The 21667-nt window shown below is 36.2% G+C and overlaps 1 protein-coding gene across 14 annotated transcripts in view; it reads right to left on the bottom strand.

Annotated features, from left to right (window-relative positions):
• Mycbp2 (MYC binding protein 2) overlaps nucleotides 1-21667 on the bottom strand; it is a 222594-nt gene that overhangs the window by 178117 nt on the left and 22810 nt on the right. For all 14 annotated transcript variants that reach the window (XM_076930602.1, XM_076930603.1, XM_076930607.1 and 11 more), the window contains exons 2-4: nucleotides 20397-20472; nucleotides 10117-10332; nucleotides 3766-3919 (exon numbers count right to left, since the gene is read on the bottom strand). In XM_076930602.1, the coding sequence (XP_076786717.1) occupies nucleotides 3766-3919; nucleotides 10117-10332; nucleotides 20397-20472 (446 nt within the window). The remainder of the gene's footprint in view (nucleotides 1-3765; nucleotides 3920-10116; nucleotides 10333-20396; nucleotides 20473-21667) is intronic.

The following is a 21667-nucleotide window of genomic DNA, read 5'->3' as shown; positions in this document are numbered from 1 at the left end:
TTGAAATACTCTGAAACTAAGGATTTTTTTGATTCATTCTGTAATTCACAGGAACAGAGGGATCATCTCCCATCAATTTGTCATTTTCCTAATGCTCAGCTCAAATAAGCGTGTATTTTTCCTAATTAATTCTTCCTCTTTCCTTCATCTTATCACCATCTTCCTGATCCATGGTATCTACTACCAATGGTTAACAGGGCTACCAAAAAAGGGGTCAAAATTTAACATTCACTATTCCTCTTTTCCATTTATAGTCAGAGAATTTTTAAACTAAAAATCTAGTTATGTGCTTAAAACACACTCATTCTTTTGTTAATTCTGTTCTCTCTCCTTCCTTCCTCTCCTTTGTGATCTCTTTGGTTCCCTGTTTCTTTTGACATCTCTTTCCTATCTGTCATCCATTTAAATATCATCATTTCATCTTTATTTCTTTAATCTGACCCTGTTCCGCACATCTCCCTCTAATCTTTATGCTTCAGCTGTTCAGTCTTTCAGCTGGTCACCAAACACTGAAATCTCCTGCATATAGAAGCACTCTAAGTTGGGACAGTATACTGGTGAGCAAAATGAACAATGTCATTTTTTTTAAATGTTAGATTTAAGATGAAAGAAATTGATAATTTAATAAATAATTTTACATAATAAATTCCATGACATAAAACATTTTTATCTCTAATTTAAACAAGGCATATGTGAACATGTGTACACATGTGTACATATGCATATCGTGGTGCACATGTGGAGATCAAAAGACCACATTTGGAATCAGTTCTTTCCTTCTATGTGGGTCCTGGATCTAAGTCAGGCTTTCAGGTTTCTGTGGCAAGATCTCTACCTACTAAGCTATCTTACCAGCACCAAGATAGATTATTTTTATTTATGTGTGTGTGAGTATCTGTATGTGGATATGCACACATGAGTGCAGATTCCCAAGAAAGCCAGAAGAGAGTACTTGATCCTCTAGAACTGAAATTACTAGAGGTTGTCAACTGCCTCATACAGGTTTGGAAACAGGATTCTGGCCCTCTGTAGGCGCACTCGGAACGCTTACACACTGAGCCAGCTTTGCATATTCTCTATAGAAACTGCTTTGTATTTTGTATAATGAAGTAGAGAGTAACTTTCACTACTCCCCAGCACGGTAACAAACCTTATGTCTAGACAGCTCTACATAGTTGCACCCTCTTCTTCCCTTCCTCCCTTCTGTCCACCACTTATGTTCTAGTCATCAGACTCCCTCCAGTCATTTCCCCATCTGAGAGTATTTAACAGTAACAATTTACAAATGTTTATAATGAGCTGGAAAACAACTGGCAAAGGAATATGAGATTAAACAAAGGAAAAGGAGCAGGCAATACCAATATAAGTTTAGCACTATGGAACTAATTACCATTTACTTCTTTGAGCTAATTAAACAAATCTGAAACGTGAAATGACAGTAAAACCCTTACACAGAAAAGCCAATCCCAGAAGTAAAAGCACCAGAAGGAAACTCTGATAATAAGACAAGATACCAAACAAAGGGAATAATGGCATTTAAAACTTCTAAGAAAAAGGTGGGCAACTTAATAAAATTAAATTTTTGATAGAAAATAATTAGGTGAAAACATATTCAAAGGCTAATATTTAGAATAAGATACATTTTAAAAGGAAATATTTATGTAAAAAAACGAAAATAAGCGTAAATACCCAGTCGATAAGAGAACAGTAGAAGACACACAAGTTTCAAAGTTAAAAAAAAAACAAAAACAAAAAAAAAACAGGCTATACAGTTAGAGGACTGTGATTTATTAACCACCACAGCAGAGCTCAAACAAAAATCAGCTCCTATATAAAATAAGTAAAATAATGCTGTTGAGTAACATGTCACACTAGTAATAGGATTACTGGTGCTACTGTACCAAGAACCAGCAAACTGACTAATTCTTAACCTGTTCTACCTTTTGTTTGGTGGGAGCTGAGATATAGGCTGTCGTTAACGTTTTCAGCATATCTCTCCTCTGTAGAGAGAAAATCTTGTGTATTGTATGGATATATCACCTGTCAATTAAAAAACCTATGACTTACAGGAAAGGATAGAAGGTGAAACATCCAGGAGGCAGAAAGGATTCTGAGATAGTGCCAAGCCCAAGAGATTCCCCCCGGAAGATGTGACCAAGACAGCCACATGGTACCTGAGTGCTTAAGCAGCCACATGGCAGAGTATAGATTAGAATAAATGGATTATATTACATTATGATCTAGTCAGATAAAAGCCTAGCTACATGGCCAAGTTATTTATAAATATATTTTGAACCTAAATGTTATTCTGGGAGCATGGGCCTGGGAGGAAGAACCAGACAAACTCCTCCAATAAGACAAAGTTAAACATAAAAACTAAATCACTATATTTGACCAAGGAAAGAAAGATCTGGCACATAGTTAGGTTCTCAAAATGTGGGTCTAAGAAAATTCAAATAATTAAGTAGGGCATAGTTGTACATATCTATTAACCCTAGTACTTGGGAAACCAGGACAGAAGAATAAAGTTCAAGGCCAGCCTGGGCTACACAGCAAGGCTTTGTTTCAGAAAAACAATTTAAGTCAAAAGAAAAGTGAAGTGAAGCCAGATACAGAGAACACAGAGTGCTCTAATTCAATCAACAGTGTTCCCAGGCCACTGCTGCAAGATAGTCCAAAAACTTATTCCAAACATCAATGTGTGGTGGCAGCTTAAAGCTACTGAATGAAAAACTCCATGCCTGGGTCACAGATGACTTAGATACAGGCTAATGTTTGAGAATCATATCTCTATGGCTTTGAGGCTATTTTCCTATATTGTTAAAACAATCTAGAAAACTCCAGGCTGGCAGGATATCCATGGTTATCATCAGAGAAAAACAAGAAGCCAACTAAAACTTATGCTTCACCTACATTTCTATCACATTGCAAAAAGTTCTATCTTCCTTACATGGTAATATGTTAAGCCCAAGTTATTAACATGAAAAGCAAGCAATGCTAAAATATATATATATACTTGAAGAAAAGCCAGTAATGAATCTTGCTAAAAAAAAAAAAAAAAAAAAAGACCCTTTCTCCCCAAAACCATTTGTTATTGTTGTTGTTGTTTATGATATATAAAAAGAAATGTCCTCTCTTTAAAAATAACTGTACTGTTTGAGGTTTGTGACATTTGTTTTTTTTCCTCCCTTACTGGTTTAAATCCTCTAGAGCAGTGGTTCTCAGCTCAGCCTTCCCAATGCTGCGACACTTTAATACAGTTCCTCAGGCTGTGGTTTCCCAACCATAAAGTTATTTTGGTTGCTACTTCATAACTATAATTTTGTGACTGCTATGAATAATAATGTAAATATCTGTGTTTTCCGATGGTCTTAGGAAACCTCTGTGAAAGGGTAGTTCGACTTCAAAAGGGGCTGTGACCCACAGGTAAGAACCACTGCCCTAGAGCAAAAAGTAGAGAAGATTCGTATTTTCAATTAGCCACAGGTATTCAAGTTCATGGGGACTTTAGGGTTTGGATGTTATTCTGGGATTTCAAGGATTTACGTTTTGTTGCTCTTCTATTGTTACAACCACCAAGAAACAACTCTGCATGAACCATAACTCTTCAGACTATATATCCAGTAAAATACAGCAAAATAACAGCAAAGTTCCATTCCTGCTTTTTCTGTACCCAGTCAGCACAGGCTGCGTCTCTTGCTCCTGTGCATGGCTCACTGAGATGGAGTTCACTGTCACATGCTTCTCTCTAACATAAGCTCTTACCTAGGACCTCTGGTGGCTCTGACTGGAGGCCTTCTGGCTGCTGGCCTTGGAGCACATTCAGCAGGGCTTGGAGGCTCCTTAGACACAAGGATGGATGAGAAAACCGGGTCTCCTTGATCAATTCAAACACTTCACAAAGCCCAACTTCAATTATCTATTTAATATGAAAAGAGAATGAGGCTTTCTAATTTGTAAGTAAACAAGACTTTCTATAGAAGTTATCTCAATACTAAAGTACCATGTTTAAACAGAAAAGCAAGAAAACCACACTTGTTTTTATTTATTTAACACGAAGACTTTGAAAACCATGTACCTATATACAAGACTAAGAACTAGTCACATTATTTAAAGATTAGTTTGGAAACAATGAAGCCATAGCAAGAGATGGTGAATAAAACCTCGGAAACTGAACTCAGGGGCACTCACTCAGAAAAAAAAAAAAAAAAAAAAAAAAAAAAAAAAAAAAAAACGGCTCTGTCGATTTATATAGTGCATTTGGTTGTATGTAAGTAACTTTATTACAGTACCCACAAACCAAAAGACAAAAACATATACAGCAAAGGCAACTTTGAAACTTGATTTCACCTTAGCCCTTCCTGTGATGGTATAATTGCAATGTTAACATTTATAGGTAGTATCCTCTTCATTTGGGCAAGATGATCATTAAAGGACCTAAAATTAGCTCAGTGAAAATATCACTGGTATTTTAGTTTAATCAGAATAGTCCTCATTTGGCCAAGAAATCCCTGACTATCTTTACAAAAGAAGTAAATTTTTAGTTAGAGACTGTAAGAGCAAAGTTACAATGAGCTGCTATGATAATTTTGGAAGATCAATAATTAATAAAACACTAGACAATAAAATTCTATTTCTCAGCCAACCTCAAGATTTTGAGAATCAGATATATAGCTTCAGGATATAAATTATGTGTAGAAGTGACATTAAGAATTAAAATAAGGGGCTGGAGAGATGGCTCAGCAGTTAAGTGCACTGACTGCTTTTTCAGAGGACCTGAGTTCAATTCCCAGCAACCACATGGTGGCTAACAACCATCTGTCATGAGATCCATTGCCCTCTTCTGGTGTGTCTGAAAAGAGTAACACTGTATTCACATAAATAAATAAATCTAAAAAAGAATTAAAATAAGGCCAAGTTGTACAAACACTTCAAACAATAATTCTAAGAACAAAATAATGAGATAATATTCTTTCTGTTGAGATTTTTACATTATAATTATACTATATATGATGCAAGTATTATACATTATATAAATGAACCCTTTTAATTACTTGTTTTATGCAACTCACTAGAGGAAATATGAAGATATGCTGGACCTTGTCTTTTGAGAGTTTGTAATGTAGAAGAGTAAGTGAGCTATGTACATAACTCTTACCCAAAACAAATTTCTGTTACAGAATTTATTAGATTATAGTATAACTGAGTATATTTATTTTCATTTCCTAACTAAACTATCCCTCTATGGACAAGAAACATTTCCCATGATTAGCTCAGTGTTTAGCAAATGTGGAGACACAATTAATATTCATCTAACTAGCTACTCATCTGTGTACTAAAAACTATGACAATTCAGAAACATAATTGGTTTTCTTAGACAAAGATGAAATTAATTGTAGACAAATCCTGTTGTTCTAGCTGTCATTATTATGGTTTTTCATGTGTACAATTATAAAAAAGGAGGTCAAATAACCAGTATGATTGTCTTTACAGAAGTTATCTAAAATCCTAGCCTTGAATATAGTTAAGTTTATCCAAGTTTATGCACAGAATTTCAATTCAATAAATACTCCTATAATTTGTTCACCTGTTTTAGTTTATGTCAATGAAATGGACTTAAAAAATTAAAATGTGCTAAGATTTCTATTTATGTATATATTTAGAAGAAATCAAAACATTAAGTACAAAATGTGTATCTCTTTTCTCAAGCAGAAGAAGACTACAAGATTCTAGTATTTAGGGCTGCTTATTCTATATAAACAATAATGACTGTTCATAATTCACGAATTTTTCAGAGCTGACATTTTTGGATGGGGCTCATTTATATGATGTTTCTGTTGTATATAGAAATGCCAGAGGCATGTAATTTTCTAGTGGGATTCATGATTCCCATCTCATGATGCTTGAAGCTAGTCTTGCTGCATATTTTAGTTTAAAATATATTTTTATGTTGATTAATTTATTTGGTTCTTCAGTCAGTAATTCTTTCTGAATTTGTAGGCAGCAGTGCATTAGGGTACAAAAATAAAAAGTTGAGATACATTCCCTTCCTTCAAGAAAGCATTTTCGAGTCGAGACAGAAAACAAATCAATAAATACCTTGTTCTAATGCCTTGAAATTTTCAGTGTGCTAGATATAGTAGAATATGCAGAACACATGGGGAAGAGGACATAGCACTAACTGAGGTAAGATCAGAGATGGCAATAGTTAGAACACAGAAAGCTTCATATGCCAGCTAACTGATACAGCTGTTGTCTTTGACAGATAACACTGAAGATTTTAAGCAAAAAGACTATAACCAGGTAAGTATCTCTGCACAGTTCATAAAAGTTACTTAGATATTATTTAGCCAGATTAGCTAAAGGGTGGTGAAGTAAGATTCAACAGCAGGTAGGCAGCTGGGCTTTTTTAGGAAGTGCTTATGAAGGCTGGAAAGACTGTGTGACAAGGTCTTCATTACAAGAATGGCTAAAGAAACAGGACTGTATGTAAGGATTAGTAGACTAGCTACGTTTGCATATGTGTGACCAACTGGAATGTATTATTCTGTCTCTTGGATTCAGAAAGTTCAGTCCGAGATTGGTTGGCTTCATGCACTTGGGTACAATACAGTAGAGACCATGTAGAGGACAGATCTGTTCACCTCATGGTGAAGAGGGAGCAGACATGGAAGCAGGATGAGTTTCACAGTCAAGATCCTTTCCCAAAACCTGCCTCCAGTGACTTCCTTCTCTACTGGACACCACCTCCTACAGTCCGTAGTAACCTTCCCAGATAATACTATAAGCCTCACGTAACATTTCAGATCCAAACTGTAATGTTTGGTAGTTAGTTCACTACTAAAGGCTGAAACGAATGGCAGAATGAGCATATTCTCAAGGCTTCAGAGTGGCAACATCGCCCATCTACAGGAAAAGGGAAGACTAAAGGAAGATTACTGTGTGGCTGGAATAATGATGACATTTAGCTCACGCTCGCCATAGCCTGGCTTTAAAGCAGGTGGAAGACCTTCAGTATGTGACTAAAGCCCTAAGGAGAGATACCAACTAGAAATGTAGATTCAATAAGTATCTCTGCATAGACACAAGCCAAAAAATAGTATGAGAAATATAAGGAGGATGAAACCAAGAGAACTGTTTGAAAGCATAAACTAGCCTTAAAAACTTGAAGGACACTTTCCCTCCTGGTATGAAGAGCAGAGACCGAGTGACAGAGAATCAGAGTCATCTGGGCCCCAAAGGCAAATTCATCTTTTTTCCCTTATTCTCCCTCTCATGCCTCCTCTTCTCTTCTTCTTCCCTTTTAAGATTTTTATCATTGCTTTACTGAAACAATCTCAAGAGGCAGTGTACTTTGTAATGACATGGAAATCTGTGTCTCATTTCCATTTGAGGTGTTTTAAGTGTGTAAGCATTACAACTGATTTAAAACTTCTTAATAATACAAAACCTGCTAAAACCAGATAAAAGAAAAAGTAACACAAGAGAAAGAAAACTCAGATGAGAAGAAAAAAGAAAGGAGTATGGAGGAATTCGAGGGTGGGGAGGTGGGGGGTGGGGGGGCACATCCTCAAAGAAGCAGGAGGAGGGGGGATGGGATAGGGGTTTCTGGGCAGAGAGGAGAATAAGGTAAGGGGATAACATCTGAAATGTAAATAAAATATCCAATTAAAAAAAAAGAAAAAAGAAAGGCACATACACAGGAAGAGCAAAACAAAATCTGTAGTGAAAGATGGAAAAAAAGAAAACCTGTCTCAAATTCTGATCCCTTTCAATCTTAAAAGCCTCACCCCTTCGTCTGTCAGTTCTGATGTGATGCTGCTACAGGCTGCAAAGGCACCCACAATGTTCACTCTCTACTCATGGGCCTGCTCAGGAAGCACTAATGGCACCAGAGGCAGCCACCTTTCTGCTCCCTCCCTTGTCTTCGTATCTCTTTCAATACAGCATCACATTGAATTTCTAGAAACTTTATTTCCTTGCATATAAAGTATTTATTATTAAATGTAAGATATATTGGGAAGTAACTAAAATTTAAATACACCCACACATTCTCTTGTTTGGCTCTAACCTGACATAACCACAGCTCTCATTTACTGAGTACTTGGTATGTGCTCAGTACTCTTTCCTAAGCACTCAACATTCATAAACCCAAATAATCTTAACTGCAATCCTAGGAGATTTATAATGCTCTCGATATGTAGATGATAAAGCGGAGGCACGCATTCACCTAGTATTACAAAGCTAATAATTTTAATGATATTTCAACTTAAGTAATTTGGCTGCATCCCCATGATTTTTAATCATTATTCCCTGTTTTCAGAAAGCAAAGTATGTGGTAGAAAATGCAATATTAACCATGTATTCTTTTGGTTTTTTTTTTTTTTTAAGATTTCCTTTTAGACATTGTTAATCATGCTAAAAAAATATTAAGAATGGCTAATTCTTTCTTCACTACTCACTATCTAACGTTTTAAAATGGTATAATAATCAAATTTTCTTAAGTGTTTTCTAATCTAGCTTTTGGTGTATTATTCAACATCTATATTCTTGTATAAAAGCCTTCTTTGAACTTTGATTTCCCTCCCAATACTGAATTTAATCACCATGATTAATTCAGTGCAGTGTGACCTGCCCAGAATAGTACAGTATTCTTACAAAAAGTATACGACACAAATTCTCTGGGGATTATCTGGTTTTTTTTTTTTTTTTTTTTTTTTTCCAACTTCCCTAGTTAGGCAGAAGAAATCATACTGAAGAGACCATGAGCTGCACCTTCAGGAGGGAAAAAGTGAGCGTGTTCATGTTAGGTTATAAGAAAAGTAGGTCAGCAGGAGCAGTTAAGACGCCAGAGAAAGGGGAAAGAAAGGAAGACACAATCTGAGAACTGGTCAAGAGGCAAGGACGTTCACAAAGCTGTCATGCCCTTAGCTTATGAAGTACAAACCAAGTCATCCCTGAGGTAAGAGGAGATGAAGCCAACAGTACAGTCAAGGACAGTGCATACTTAGAATCAGCCACCACAGACCATGAAAGAGATACCAGCCCAGGAACATGAGCTCCATCTGTTCCCATAACTCAAGTAAGGTTCTCCATGTTTATAAGATACATTGTAAATTCATTTTCCAGATGGATTTAGCACTCCAATTTAATAATATATAGATCATTTTTGACAAAAAGTCACTTTTAAGTTTATTTATAAGAAAACAATATGCACGAATTACACATAAACCATTTTAAAATAATCACATTTTTCGCTTTTTTCTTAGTACTATAATAACTCCAAAGCCAGTGATGTAACTCATGAACAGCACTAGCATTGGATTATGAGGACCTGGACTTGATCTTCATTGCTATGAAAGAAGAAAACAAACAGAAACAGAAGGAAAGAAGGACAAAGGGAGGAAAAGAAAGACTATCTCCTGTATATATGTATGCATACATGCATGTCTGTATGTATACTAGAACAAAGTACAATAAGAATAGTCTGTTCAGTTGTAATATGAAATAGTTTATATGCTTCTGGTAATAGGAAGTGATATCAGAACATTATGAACTAGACTGTTCCTCATCTTTTTTTTTTTTTGCTGTAGGCCAGAATAAGAAGTAAGAAGACAGTGAAAAAGTAAAAAGACAAGACAAAGCTTTCAGTTTAGCTGCTGTTAAGGAAACTTCCCATTTCTATTTAAGAAAAATATAAGTAGCTACCTGCTTCCAGGGCTTGCTCTGAATCACATCCTCTTTATGCTCACCTTATCGGAAGTTCACCAGCTCAGAACTGATCTTCCCTCTGCCACTGTTGGAGGCCTCCACACGAGCATATCTGCACTACAGCTTTTGTACACTAACAACCCTTAACAAGCTACAACCCACTGACCTTGCTGCCTGGGCTTCCCAAGCTCATTCTGCTGTGTTCCCAACTACTGGCTTTGTTAGCTGGTTAAAAGTCCCATTGAGTTTTCCTCGTCTACCCCAAACCAAACCTATTTTTATCCATAAGTCATGTTGTGTTACTGCACTGTTTTAGACAAAGCCGGGTATCTCAGGAATGTGTGTGTCTGTATGATAAGCAGACCACTTGTAGGTAGTACACATAAATACAATTCTGTGGCCTACCTTTGGCAGCTTGATGGGGGGCTCTCTGGACTCCTCTTCCTCATCACTGTCTGAGTCTCCACTCTGTACAGAGTTCTTCGATGCGGCTGCCAGTGATATTTCCTTTTTCTGCCATTCCAAAACGCAATGCCGTACATTACAGTAAATGTTGAAGGCAGAGGGATTGCTATGGAGTTTGATATCTGGTATAATTACTGTATTCTCCACGTTTTCAGACTAAAATATAAAACACAACATTTCTCATTTACATTCTTTGTAATTATCATTCCAATGTACATAAAAAGTATACACAGATTAAACTACCTTGCATATCTTACATAAGTTTTAAAAAAACAGTATTTTACTATCTTTCAAGAACCAAAAACAGGCAGAAAATGCCTCCCTTCTACAAAGTACTTAGAGGAAGGGCAAGAGATGATATTTCTTTAAATAAGAAATATGTTCTGAACCTTTGATTAACATTTTTAAAAACTGTATAAAAGCTAAAAGGAAAAGGGGGCATGGGATAGGGGTTTTCTAGGGAGGGGAAATGGGGAAAGAGGATGGCATCTGAAATGTAAATAAAATATCCAATAAAAAATAAATTTAATCAAAAAAAGAAATATGTTACAGTTAAATCATCATGTAACTTGTGAATATATCTTTCAAAACACTAAAAAATAAACAACATAAGTATATTAAGAATATATTAAAGGTAATATATAATGAATAGTATTTAATCAATAAAAAATGTTGATACAACACCCAAAAACCAATCAGTTTAATTCCCAAAAGAACAAATATAATAAAGTAGTAAACATAAGATACTATAAAAAATGGTAAAAGCATTTGACAAAAACCTAATACCAAGATACAAAAAAGAAAAAAGTATAAGCAAATCAGGAATGTTAAAATATTTTCTCAACTAGACAAAAGATAACTATATCATACCCTTATCAGACATGGTAACAGACTGCCTCACTCCTAGGCCTGCAAACAAGGCAAACACTCAGGAATTCAACTCCATGTCATGTTACTTTCCTATTGCAGCCATCACAAAAGAAATGACTAAGAAGAAAATCATCTTCTAGAAATGTTTTTTATTTCCTGAGACATATAGACGATTTTGAAAACAATCTACTAGAAATTAAATGTAGGTTTGGCAAAATCACAGAGCACAAAGTATAAAGACTAGGAACATCCATACGTAAAGAATTAACAAAAATACCACTCGACAGCTGGAGAACTGGCTCAGCGGTGAAGAGCACTGGTTGCTCTTTGGAGGACCTGTGTTTGATTCCCAGTACTTACATACATGGAGGTAAATACAAATACACATAAAATAATAACATAATTAAACCTTAAAAAATTAATGCCAGCTTTAAAAGAATTCAATTGGAGTCTCTAACAGAAAAAAGCATCTGCAAAACACACATCTTAGAAAAGACTAGTAAGTATTTGGAATATGCACATTATTTCAAAACTCAACAGAAGAAAGAAAGAAAGAAAGAAAGAAAGAAAGAAAGAAAGAAAGAAAGAAAGAAAGAGAGAAAGAGAGAGAGAGAGAGAGAGAGAGAGAGAGAAAGAGAGAAAGAGAGAAAGAGAGAAAGAGAGAAAGAGAGAAAGAGAGAAAGAGAGAAAGAGAGAAAGAGAGAAAGAGAGAAAAGAAAAGAAAAAAATGTGAACCCTGAAAAGACATGCGTACAAGACTGACAAAGATACAGGGAAGGTCTATAAAGCACAGCATCATTAGGGCCATAGGCAAGATGTAAGTGAAAGGACATATACACATAGCTAACAGAATCACTAAGATTGCCAATAGTGCCAACCCTGGAAAATGGAAAAGATACACACAATTTCAATGCTAATAGGTGAGTAAAAACACTATTTTTTACAAAACTAAGCATGTACCTACAATGTAATTAAGCAATTTCATTCATCAGCATTGAAAAAAAAAAAGTACCACCTATGTTCATACAAAAAAACAGCAAGTAAATTTTCTTAGATTTATTCAAAAAAAAGCTCCAAACTAAAAAATAACCCAGATGTCTTTGTTTTTTTGTTTTTCAAGACAGGGTTTCTCTATGTTGCCCTGGCTGTCCTGGAAATCAATCTGTAGACCATGCTGGCCTCAAACTCTGGAATTTACCTCCCTCTGCCTCCCAAGTGTTGAGATTAAAGGCATGCACCACCACTACTACCAAGGCCCAGGTGTCTTTTTACTGGGTACAATGATAAACTGTAGTACAGCCCCACTAGAATATGACTGATCAGCAGCAGAAATGGAACAAACTATTAATATGTGCAATTAGTTGGATGAACTCAAAGAAATTATATTAAGTATTTTAGAAAGCCAATCCCATAAATTTCATACTAGCCCATTCAAGTAAGTATTTTTGTTTGTTTGTTTGTTTGTTTGTTTGTTTTTCGAGACAGGGTTTCTCTCTGTGTGTAGTCCTGGCTGTCCTGGAACTCACTCATTCTGTAGACCAGGCTGGCCTCGAACTCAGAAATCCGCCTGCCTATGACTCCCAAGTGCTGGGATTAAAGGCGTGTGCCACCACTGCCTGGCTCAAGTAAGTATTCTTGAACTAGCAAGTCTATTGTGATGAAGAATAGCCAAAAGCTAAGAAGACAAAATGGCTACAGAGGGTGGCAAAAGGATAGCAAACCTAAGCTGGACCGGTTCTGAATCCTGACAATAAGTCACAGAAGTAGTTATCACACAGAATTGGATGCACACTAATAAGCATGTGGAAATCTGAAGAAGCCGAGATCTGAGGAGATGGCCCGGTCAGTGAAGAGCTGGCCATGCAGCATGAGAGGAGCACACAGAGAGCTGGCGAGTATGGAGGAGTGGACCACAGTCCCAGTGCCAGAGAGTGCTGACAGCAGGATCTCTGGACCTGCTGGCCAGCCAGTTTGAATCAGGAAGCTCTGAGTTCAGCCAAAGATGTTATTTAATAAATTAAGAGGGAAATAGTTAGAGGATGACATCTGACATTGACCTTTGGCCTCCAAGATGAACAAGTGGGCACCACATGTGCACATACCTGGTGACATCCAAATAAGGTTGTAGATTATACCAATGTGAAAGTACTATTTATGAAACTAATTATATAAGATGCTAACAATGGGTAAAAGTATGTGAAGGGTTTAAAAGACCTCTGTTAAATATGAAAAATAAAAAAAATATAAGAAATATTTTTACACTACAATAATCTCAAAACAATTTTTAAAATCATAGCATTTAAAACAGCATCCAAAATTCAAAAATTACAAATAAATGTAATTAAAAAGTATATGAGCTTTATGTAATAAAAACTGAAAAATGGTGAGTTAAGACTGTAAGCCAGATACTGATGGCACATGCCTTTAATACCAGTACTCAGGCAGGTGGATTTCTGAGTTTGAGGTTGGCCTGGTCTTCAGAGAAGGTTCCAGAACAACTAGGACTAGACAAACAAATCCTGTCTTGAAAACAAAAAGACTTAAATAAATGAACAAGCACCTGTTGTGATAGCCCCAGGGTTGCTTGTACTTTGACTCGAATTCCACTCTCCTAGGAGGGGCTGCAGGCAAGAAGTGAGTCATGTACTCAGGTGACTTGCAAACCATCCCCTAAAGAATAAAGGAGCCAATCACTGGGTGAGTAGGAGGGACTTCTGGGTTGGATGGAGGAAGAGAGGAAGCAGAAGAGAGATAGGTCTTTTGTTAGAAGGGGACAGTGTGAGGACAAGATGTAGCTACTAGTATCTCCTGGTTTCTATGGCAGATCCACCAAAGGATTTAAATTTACTAAGGCTTATAAGATTAGGATTTTAGTTGTTGGTGCCCAGCAATTGAGTTACTGTCATTTCTGAACTACGTTTGATTGGTGTTTTGCTTCCCACAGTGGTTCTACTGGGTTCCAGAGAGAAAGGTACAGTGACAAAGTGTAGGTTTGCCAGATGTGCACCACAAAGGCCTTGGGGGTTTTGAAGCATGGGGATGGCATGGTAGTGATCCACCAGTGGGAACTTAGCAAGCTGGGTGGAGAGTAGAACTCTGGTGCCTTGTGGCCCACCATTGCACGGGGTAGCGCTGGAACCTGCCGTTTCTTTTTTGATATTTCCCACAACAAGCATCCATCCATATTATGCATCATTAAAATGACAAACCTCAGCAAGCCTCAACATAACATCAATAAACTTCTCAAAGCTTCTAATAAAAGAAATTGATAAGGATTGCCATAATACTTACATAGAAACCTAAAGGACAGAAAGCAGCTGTTTTAGCCTACTTCTAGCACTATAATCAACTTATGAGTGGAAAAGATTTACTCAATTCCCATTTTTGAAGTTCTGTTCCATGATCATTTGCTCCTGTTTTAGGGGACAATGGCATGGTCATGTGTAGGAGGAACTAAGGTAGGAGGAGTAAGGAGAGGAAGAGGAGGAGTAAAGGGAAGAGGAGGAGAAGAAAGAGGAGGAGCAAGGAGAGAGATGGGGGGGAGGGAGGACATGGAGGCTGATGTTCGTTTGTCTGTAGCAGTCAAATGTAGTTGGTATATCTAGGTTGGTTATTGGGTTACACCTCTGATTGTAAGGGCATCTTGTTATTGATCATTACTAAATATGTAAGCCTTTGGATAATCTAAGCATTAGAGTCTCATCTGTATGGAGCCCGTGTAGTTGGTGGGATGGCCGGGGCAATGCCCAGCCTTACGGAAACAGCATGGAAGATTGGCAGAGCCATCTCCCATGCTGGTATACTGTGGGTGGCAGGGCTGGTGTCTCTGGCTGGCCGTTTCTAGCTGCGGCGTACACATGGTTTCTGACCAAGCAACATGGTGCCTGTTCTAGGCAGAGTCGCCGCAGCTTAGCCAGTTGGCTTAACCGGCAGCCACTTTTTAAAATAATTACTACAACAGTCATGTAACATGGCAGTGCCTGGAAGTGCCACCAGTGATCAGGAAGCCAAAAAGATAAAGATAATGGAATGAGGGTCCCATAATCCACTTCAAGGGGTAGACCTTCAATGGCTTTGCAGCAGTATTCTATCACTATGTAAGTGTAGAGACTAGTGACCAAGTCTCTAAAACTTTGGTTGTTGAGGTGGATCTATTTAGCATCTGAAATATTAAAATAACTACAGAAATTTTAGAGGAAAAAAAAAAAACTCTTGGAAAACATACTACCTGATTTTGAGACTTAAAATAAAGCTAGTGGATGGTACTAATAGAAAGACAGACATTTAAATCAACTAAACAAAAAAGATTCCATAAATACACCCAAAATAAATATAGTTAACTGACTCTTTTATAAGACTATTCAATGAAAAAGTAAATAAATTAAAAAGAATTAAATGGAACTAGATCTATCAATTGAAGAATAATGAGAAAAAATGAATGTTAACATTTAAACTAAAAATTAACTTGAAACAGACCATATATCTAAAGATATTAGATAAAGGTATAAAATCTTTGGGCAAGACCTAAAAGAATATAATTTCTTCAACTTCAGTAATTACAATACAACTTAGGGTACCACATATATAAATCGCATAAGGAAAATACTAGTCAATTAGATTTATAAAACACTTGTTCTTTTAAAGATTCAAAAAGAAAGAGAGAGGGGGAGAAGGAAGGAAGGAAGGAAGGACAGACAAACCAAGTACAGTTTCATCCCCAGCTCTGTAGCAGAAAACTCGCTTTCCTATCTGACCTCATCTCCCAGGGATCACAAAAATATTCTCCCCAAACCTTCCTTCTCCCACCTCATTCCATTATCCCAGCCTCCAATTTTAGTAGGCATTCACTGAGAACATACCAGCTAAGTATGCCAGGCAAACAGGAAAGCTACCTGAAGACCCTTACCACTCTCTCCTTCCCTCAAAAACCTACTCCCACCCCAACCAAGCCCCAGCAAAAGAATCCCAACTGTAGCCTTCATTCCCGATGCCCACAGTCCATTCTATGCTATCCTTTGGTCACTTTGTCCCAGTCTCCAACTGCAGCGGCCATCCACTGCTAACCCAAGGGCCTCTCCTCCCAAGGCAGTAGGCTAAAGGCAGACTCACAGATCCTACTCCTGCTGAGATCCAATATCCGAAGTCTCCTCCCCAGCACTGTAGCAGGACACGCTGCCATATCCCTTTCCTCTTTGACCCCCGTCTCCAAGACATCACAAAGACCTTCTCCCCCAACTTTCCTTTCCCTAATTCATCCTAGTACCCAAGCTTCCAACACCAGCAGGAATTCTCTTGAACACCTTAAATAAACTCCTTAAAAATAATACAGGAAAACACTAACAATTACAGGAAATAAATAAATCCCATAAAGAAAGGCAAGAAAACACAAACTGTTGAAGAAAACAAATAAGACTGTGTAAGACCTAAAAATGGAAATAGAAGCAAATAAAGAAAAACAGGAAATTCTGGAAATGAAAAATCTAGGAATTCAAACAAGAACTACAGAAGCAAGCTTCAACTTGAGAATATAAGAAATGGAAGTGAAAATCTCAGGCATTAAAGATATGATAGAAGAAATGAATACATCGGTCAAAGAAAAAATTAAATCTAAAAAATTCCTGACACAAAACATCCAGGAAATCTGGGATGCTATGAAAAGACCAAACCTAAGAATAGAAATAAAACAAGAATCCCAGCTCAAAGTCCCAGAAAAAAAAATGATATTCAACAAAATCATGGAAAATTATCCTAACCTAAAGAAGATGCCTGACTATAAAGGTAGAAGAAGCATACGAAAGACCAAACAGATTGAACCAGGAAAGAAAATCTTCTCACCATATAATAATCAACACATTAAACATATAGGACAAAGAAAGAAAATAAAAAGCTGCAATAGAAAAACAGCTAGTAACATATAAAGGCAGACCTATTAGAATTACACCTGACTTCTCAACAGAGACTCTAAAAGCTAGAAGGTCATTGACAGATGTGCTACAGACTCTAAAGGGCCACTGAAACCAGCCCAGACTACTATACCCAACAAAACTATCAATCACTGTAGATGAAAATAAAATATTCCATGATAAAGAAAAATTTAAACAATATCTATCTACAAACCTAATCCTACAGAAGGTGCTAAAAGAAAAACTCCAAACTAAGGAGGTTAACTATACCCATAAAAACATAAAATAAACTCACACCAACAAAATCAAAAGAAGACACACACATACACACACACACACACACACACACACACACACACACGCCACGACCACCAAAAAAACAGGAATCAACAATCATTGATATCTCTCAGTATCAATGATCTTAAATCTCCAATAAAAAAGCAAAGCCTAGCTATGAAAACAAGATCCATCCTTCTGCTGCATCCAAGAAACACAACTCAACATCAAGGATACATATCACTTGAAAATAAAGGATGGAAATAGATACTCCAGCTTGACCTAAGAAGCAAGCTAGTGTAGTCATTTTAATATCTAACAAAATAGACTTCCAACAAAAACTAATCAAGAGATGGGGAAGGACACTACATACTCATCAAAGGAAAATCCCACCAAGATGACATTTTAATTCTTAACATCTAATGCCCCAGGACAAAGACACCGAAGTCTGTAAAAGAAACACCACTACAGTTTAAACCACATATTGACCTTCTCCACATACTGATAGTGGGAGACTTTAATACCACATTCTCACTAACAGACAAGTCACCCAGACAAAAACCTAAATAGACAAATGCTGGAACTAACAGACATTATAAATGGACTACCAGCTATCTACAGAGCACGTCACCCAAACACAAGAAGAAACACAGAGGAAAAAAAGACATTCTTCTCTGCACCTCACCTCCAAAACTGACCACATAGTTGGTCACAAAGCAAGTCTCAACAGATGAGAAAATTGAAATAATCACCCACATTCTATCAGAATACTACAGATTAAAGCTGGGTGTCAACAACAATCGAAACGGCAGAAAGGCTACACAAACTCAAGAAAACTGAACCAGTCTCTACTGAATGAAAAACAGGCCAGGATAGAAATAAAAAAACTAAAGACTTCCTAGAATTCAATGAAAATAAAATGAATGCACAACATATCCAGATTTATGGGACACAATGAAAGCCATGATAGGTCATAGCACTAAATGCCTACATTAAAAAAAAAAAAAATGGAATGAACTTACTAGCAACTTAAGGTACACCTAAAAGCTCCAGAACAAAACGAAGCAAGCATATCCAAGAGGAGTAGATAGAAGAAATAATCAATAAAAAAAATCAATAAAATAGAAACAAAGAAACCAATACAAAGAATCAATAAAACAAAGAGTTGTTTTTTAAAACAAAACAAAACAACAAAAAAAATGAGATAGACAAATCTTTATCCAAACTAACTAAAAGATTGGAAGAGAATATGCAAACTAGAAAAATCAGAAATGAAAACAACCTACACTGAGGAAATCAAAAGAATCATTAGTTCATAGTTTAAAAGCATGTACTCCACAAAACTGGAAAAAAATCTAGAAGAAATGGATAATTTTCTCATAGATACCACTTATGAAAGTTAAATACAGTTTAGGTAAACAATTTAAATAGGCCTAAAACACCTAAGGAAACAGAAGCACTCATTAAAAATCTCCTAACAAATAAATAAATAAATAAATAAATAAATAAATATAAATGAATGTCCTGGGCCAGATGGACTTAGCACTGAAAGTCTGAATTCTACCAGACTTTCAAAGAAGAGCTAAGTCCAATACCCCTCAAATTATTCCACAAAACAGAAACAGAAGAAACACTGCCAAATTCATGTTATAAGGTCTCAGTTACTCTGATACTCAAACCATACAAAGACCCAACAAAGAGAATTACAAACTAATTTCCTACATGAATATAGATGCAAGGAATACTAAAACTGAATCCAAGATTACATCAAAAGATCATCCACCATGATCAAGTAGGCTTAAATCCCAGTGATGCAGGGATGGTTCAGCATATAAAAACCTGTCAGTGTAATCCACCACATAAACAAAAGAAAGGAAAAAAGGTATGATCATCTCATTAGATGCTGAAAAAGTTTTTGACAAAATCCATGAGCAGTTCATGATAGATGTCAGGACTATAAGGCCCATACCTAAACAATAAGGCAGTATACAGCAAGCCAATACCAACATCAAATTAAATGTAGTGAAACTCAAAGCAATGGTACTAAAATCAGGAACAAGACAAGGCTGCCCACTCTCTTCATAACTCTTCAATATAGTACTCAAAGTTGTAGCTAGAGCAATAAGGGGATCAAGGAGATACAAATTGGAAAGGAAGAAGTCAAAGTATCCCTATTCACAGATGATATATGATAGTATAGATAAGTGTCCCCAAAAACTCTACCAAAGAACTCCTACACCTGATAAACACCATCAGTAAAATGGTTGGATACAAAATTAACTCAAAAACCTCAGTAGCCCTCCTATAAATGACAAATGGACTAAGGAAAAAACATCAAGGAAACCACACCCTTTATAACAGTCACAAATAATATAAAATATTGTAGTATAATCTAACCAAACAAGTGAAAGAGCTGTATGACAAAAACTTCGTCTTTGAAAAAAGAAACTGAAAAATATATCAGAAGATGTAAAAAGTCTCCTATGTTCATAGATCAGTAGAATTAATATAGTAAAAGTGGCCATCTTATCAAAAGGAATTTACAGATTCAACACAATTCCCATCAAAATCCTACACAATTCTTTATAGACCTTGAAAGGGCAATATTCAATTTCATATAAAAAACAAAACAAAACAAAAACAACAGCAAACAACCAAATACCCAATAGCTAAAACAATTCTGAACAACAAAAAGAACTTCTAGAGGTATCATCATCCCTGATTTCAAGCTATACTACAGTACTATAATAGTAAAAAGCATATTGTATTGGCATAAAAACAGGTAGGTTGATCAATGGAATCAAAGACCCAGACGTAAATCCACACAACACACGTAGGGATAACTTTGGATAAAGAAGCTAGAAATATACAACGGAAAAAGAAAAGCACCTTCAACAAATGGTGCTGATCTAACAGTATTTCAACTGTAGAACAATGCAAATAGATCAGGATTGTTGGGTCTTGGGAATGACTGGATGGTGCTTGTGTAAGTAGGTATGATCAAAACACACTGTGGATATGTTTAAAATTTTCAAAAATTACCTTTAAAAAGAAGCATCTACAAAATTACTTTAGCACACAGAACAGAATGATTTGACAATTATATTCCTATTTTTAAGACTTTTTATTTTTGTTCCAATTACTATGTCAACAAGTTGCTAGCAACTTTACCTTGCTTCTTGTCTTTACTTTTGATTTGCTTTTCTGTTTTCGCTTCAATTTCTTCTTATTCAAAATTTTCTTATTCCTAAAAATAAAAGGTGTAAACGTTATGAATATTTACCTCAAGACATGTGAAATAAATATTTTAATAGATACTTACATATTTCTTATAGCGTCTATAAAGCAGTATACTCTAAATAATATACATACAGGTAGTTATTACAGTAGCTTTAAAAAAAGACAGCAATGAACAGTAATTCCAAAAAGGATTCTATAAAGCTTTTTATCAAAGTAAAGCAATTAAGAAGAAAACCTTCTTTCAAGGCCTATCAGATGCTCATGCAAGACAGTAGGCTGCCACTAAATCTGTCAACCAGAGTTCAATCAGTGAAACTCATTTGGTGGCAGGCTAGCTGTCTCTGAAATTCACATGTATGTTGTAGCATACTTGCACACATATGCACACATATGCATAGACACACAGAGAGTAAATGTAATTTTAAAAGAACCAACGTTTTTATTAGTGGGTATGTTAATGAACATCCAAAAACTTGTTCTTTACACAAGGGAAGGCTGCAATGTAGAAAGCTCAAGTAACTTTCTACTAAATTATTATTAATATAAAGAAAATGTTGAGGGGGTGGAGAAATGGCTCAGTGGTTAAGAGGACTAGGGTCAAGTCTCAGCATCCACATGGCAGTTCACACCATTATTAACTCCAGTCCTATGGGATTGAACACCATCTTCTGGTCTCAACAAGCACTAGATACAAATGGTACACAGATATATATAGGCAGAGTATCCATACTCAAAAAGAAAAACAAGGTTAAGGAGAGGGGAGGGAAGGGTAGGGAAGGAAGGGGAGAAGAGGAAAGGAAATTTGAGCTCATATCCTTAGCAACTAATTCTCCCTGCCTCAACCCCAGGCCTGTTTTTGCATTAAGGAGAAGGAACCCTCTGAGTAACTTAAGAGAAAAACACCCTTTCTCCCTGTCCTCCCTCAACATAGTAAATAAAAGGGGAGGAATAAGAGGCTGGCCAAACATTTCACTTTTATAGAACTTCATATTCTGAATGCTTACTATGATGAAAAACACATTCCTGGGTAACAAAGACTTAAAAAATACAGTTTTTGCTCTGGAGAATAGCAGCGACTTAAGTGAAAAGAACAATTTATCTGTCTAGTAAGAGGTTGTCATTATTCTTTTTAAAAAAAGGAAAAAAAAAGGTAGCCTGCAAGGTAGTTCTCTGCCTGTAATCTCAGCATTCACAGTTCTTGT

The sequence above is a fragment of the Arvicanthis niloticus genome, chromosome 3 (assembly GCF_011762505.2).
Source record: "Arvicanthis niloticus isolate mArvNil1 chromosome 3, mArvNil1.pat.X, whole genome shotgun sequence".
Classification (NCBI taxonomy): domain Eukaryota; kingdom Metazoa; phylum Chordata; class Mammalia; order Rodentia; family Muridae; genus Arvicanthis; species Arvicanthis niloticus.
This window is presented reverse-complemented; position numbering and strand designations above follow the sequence as displayed.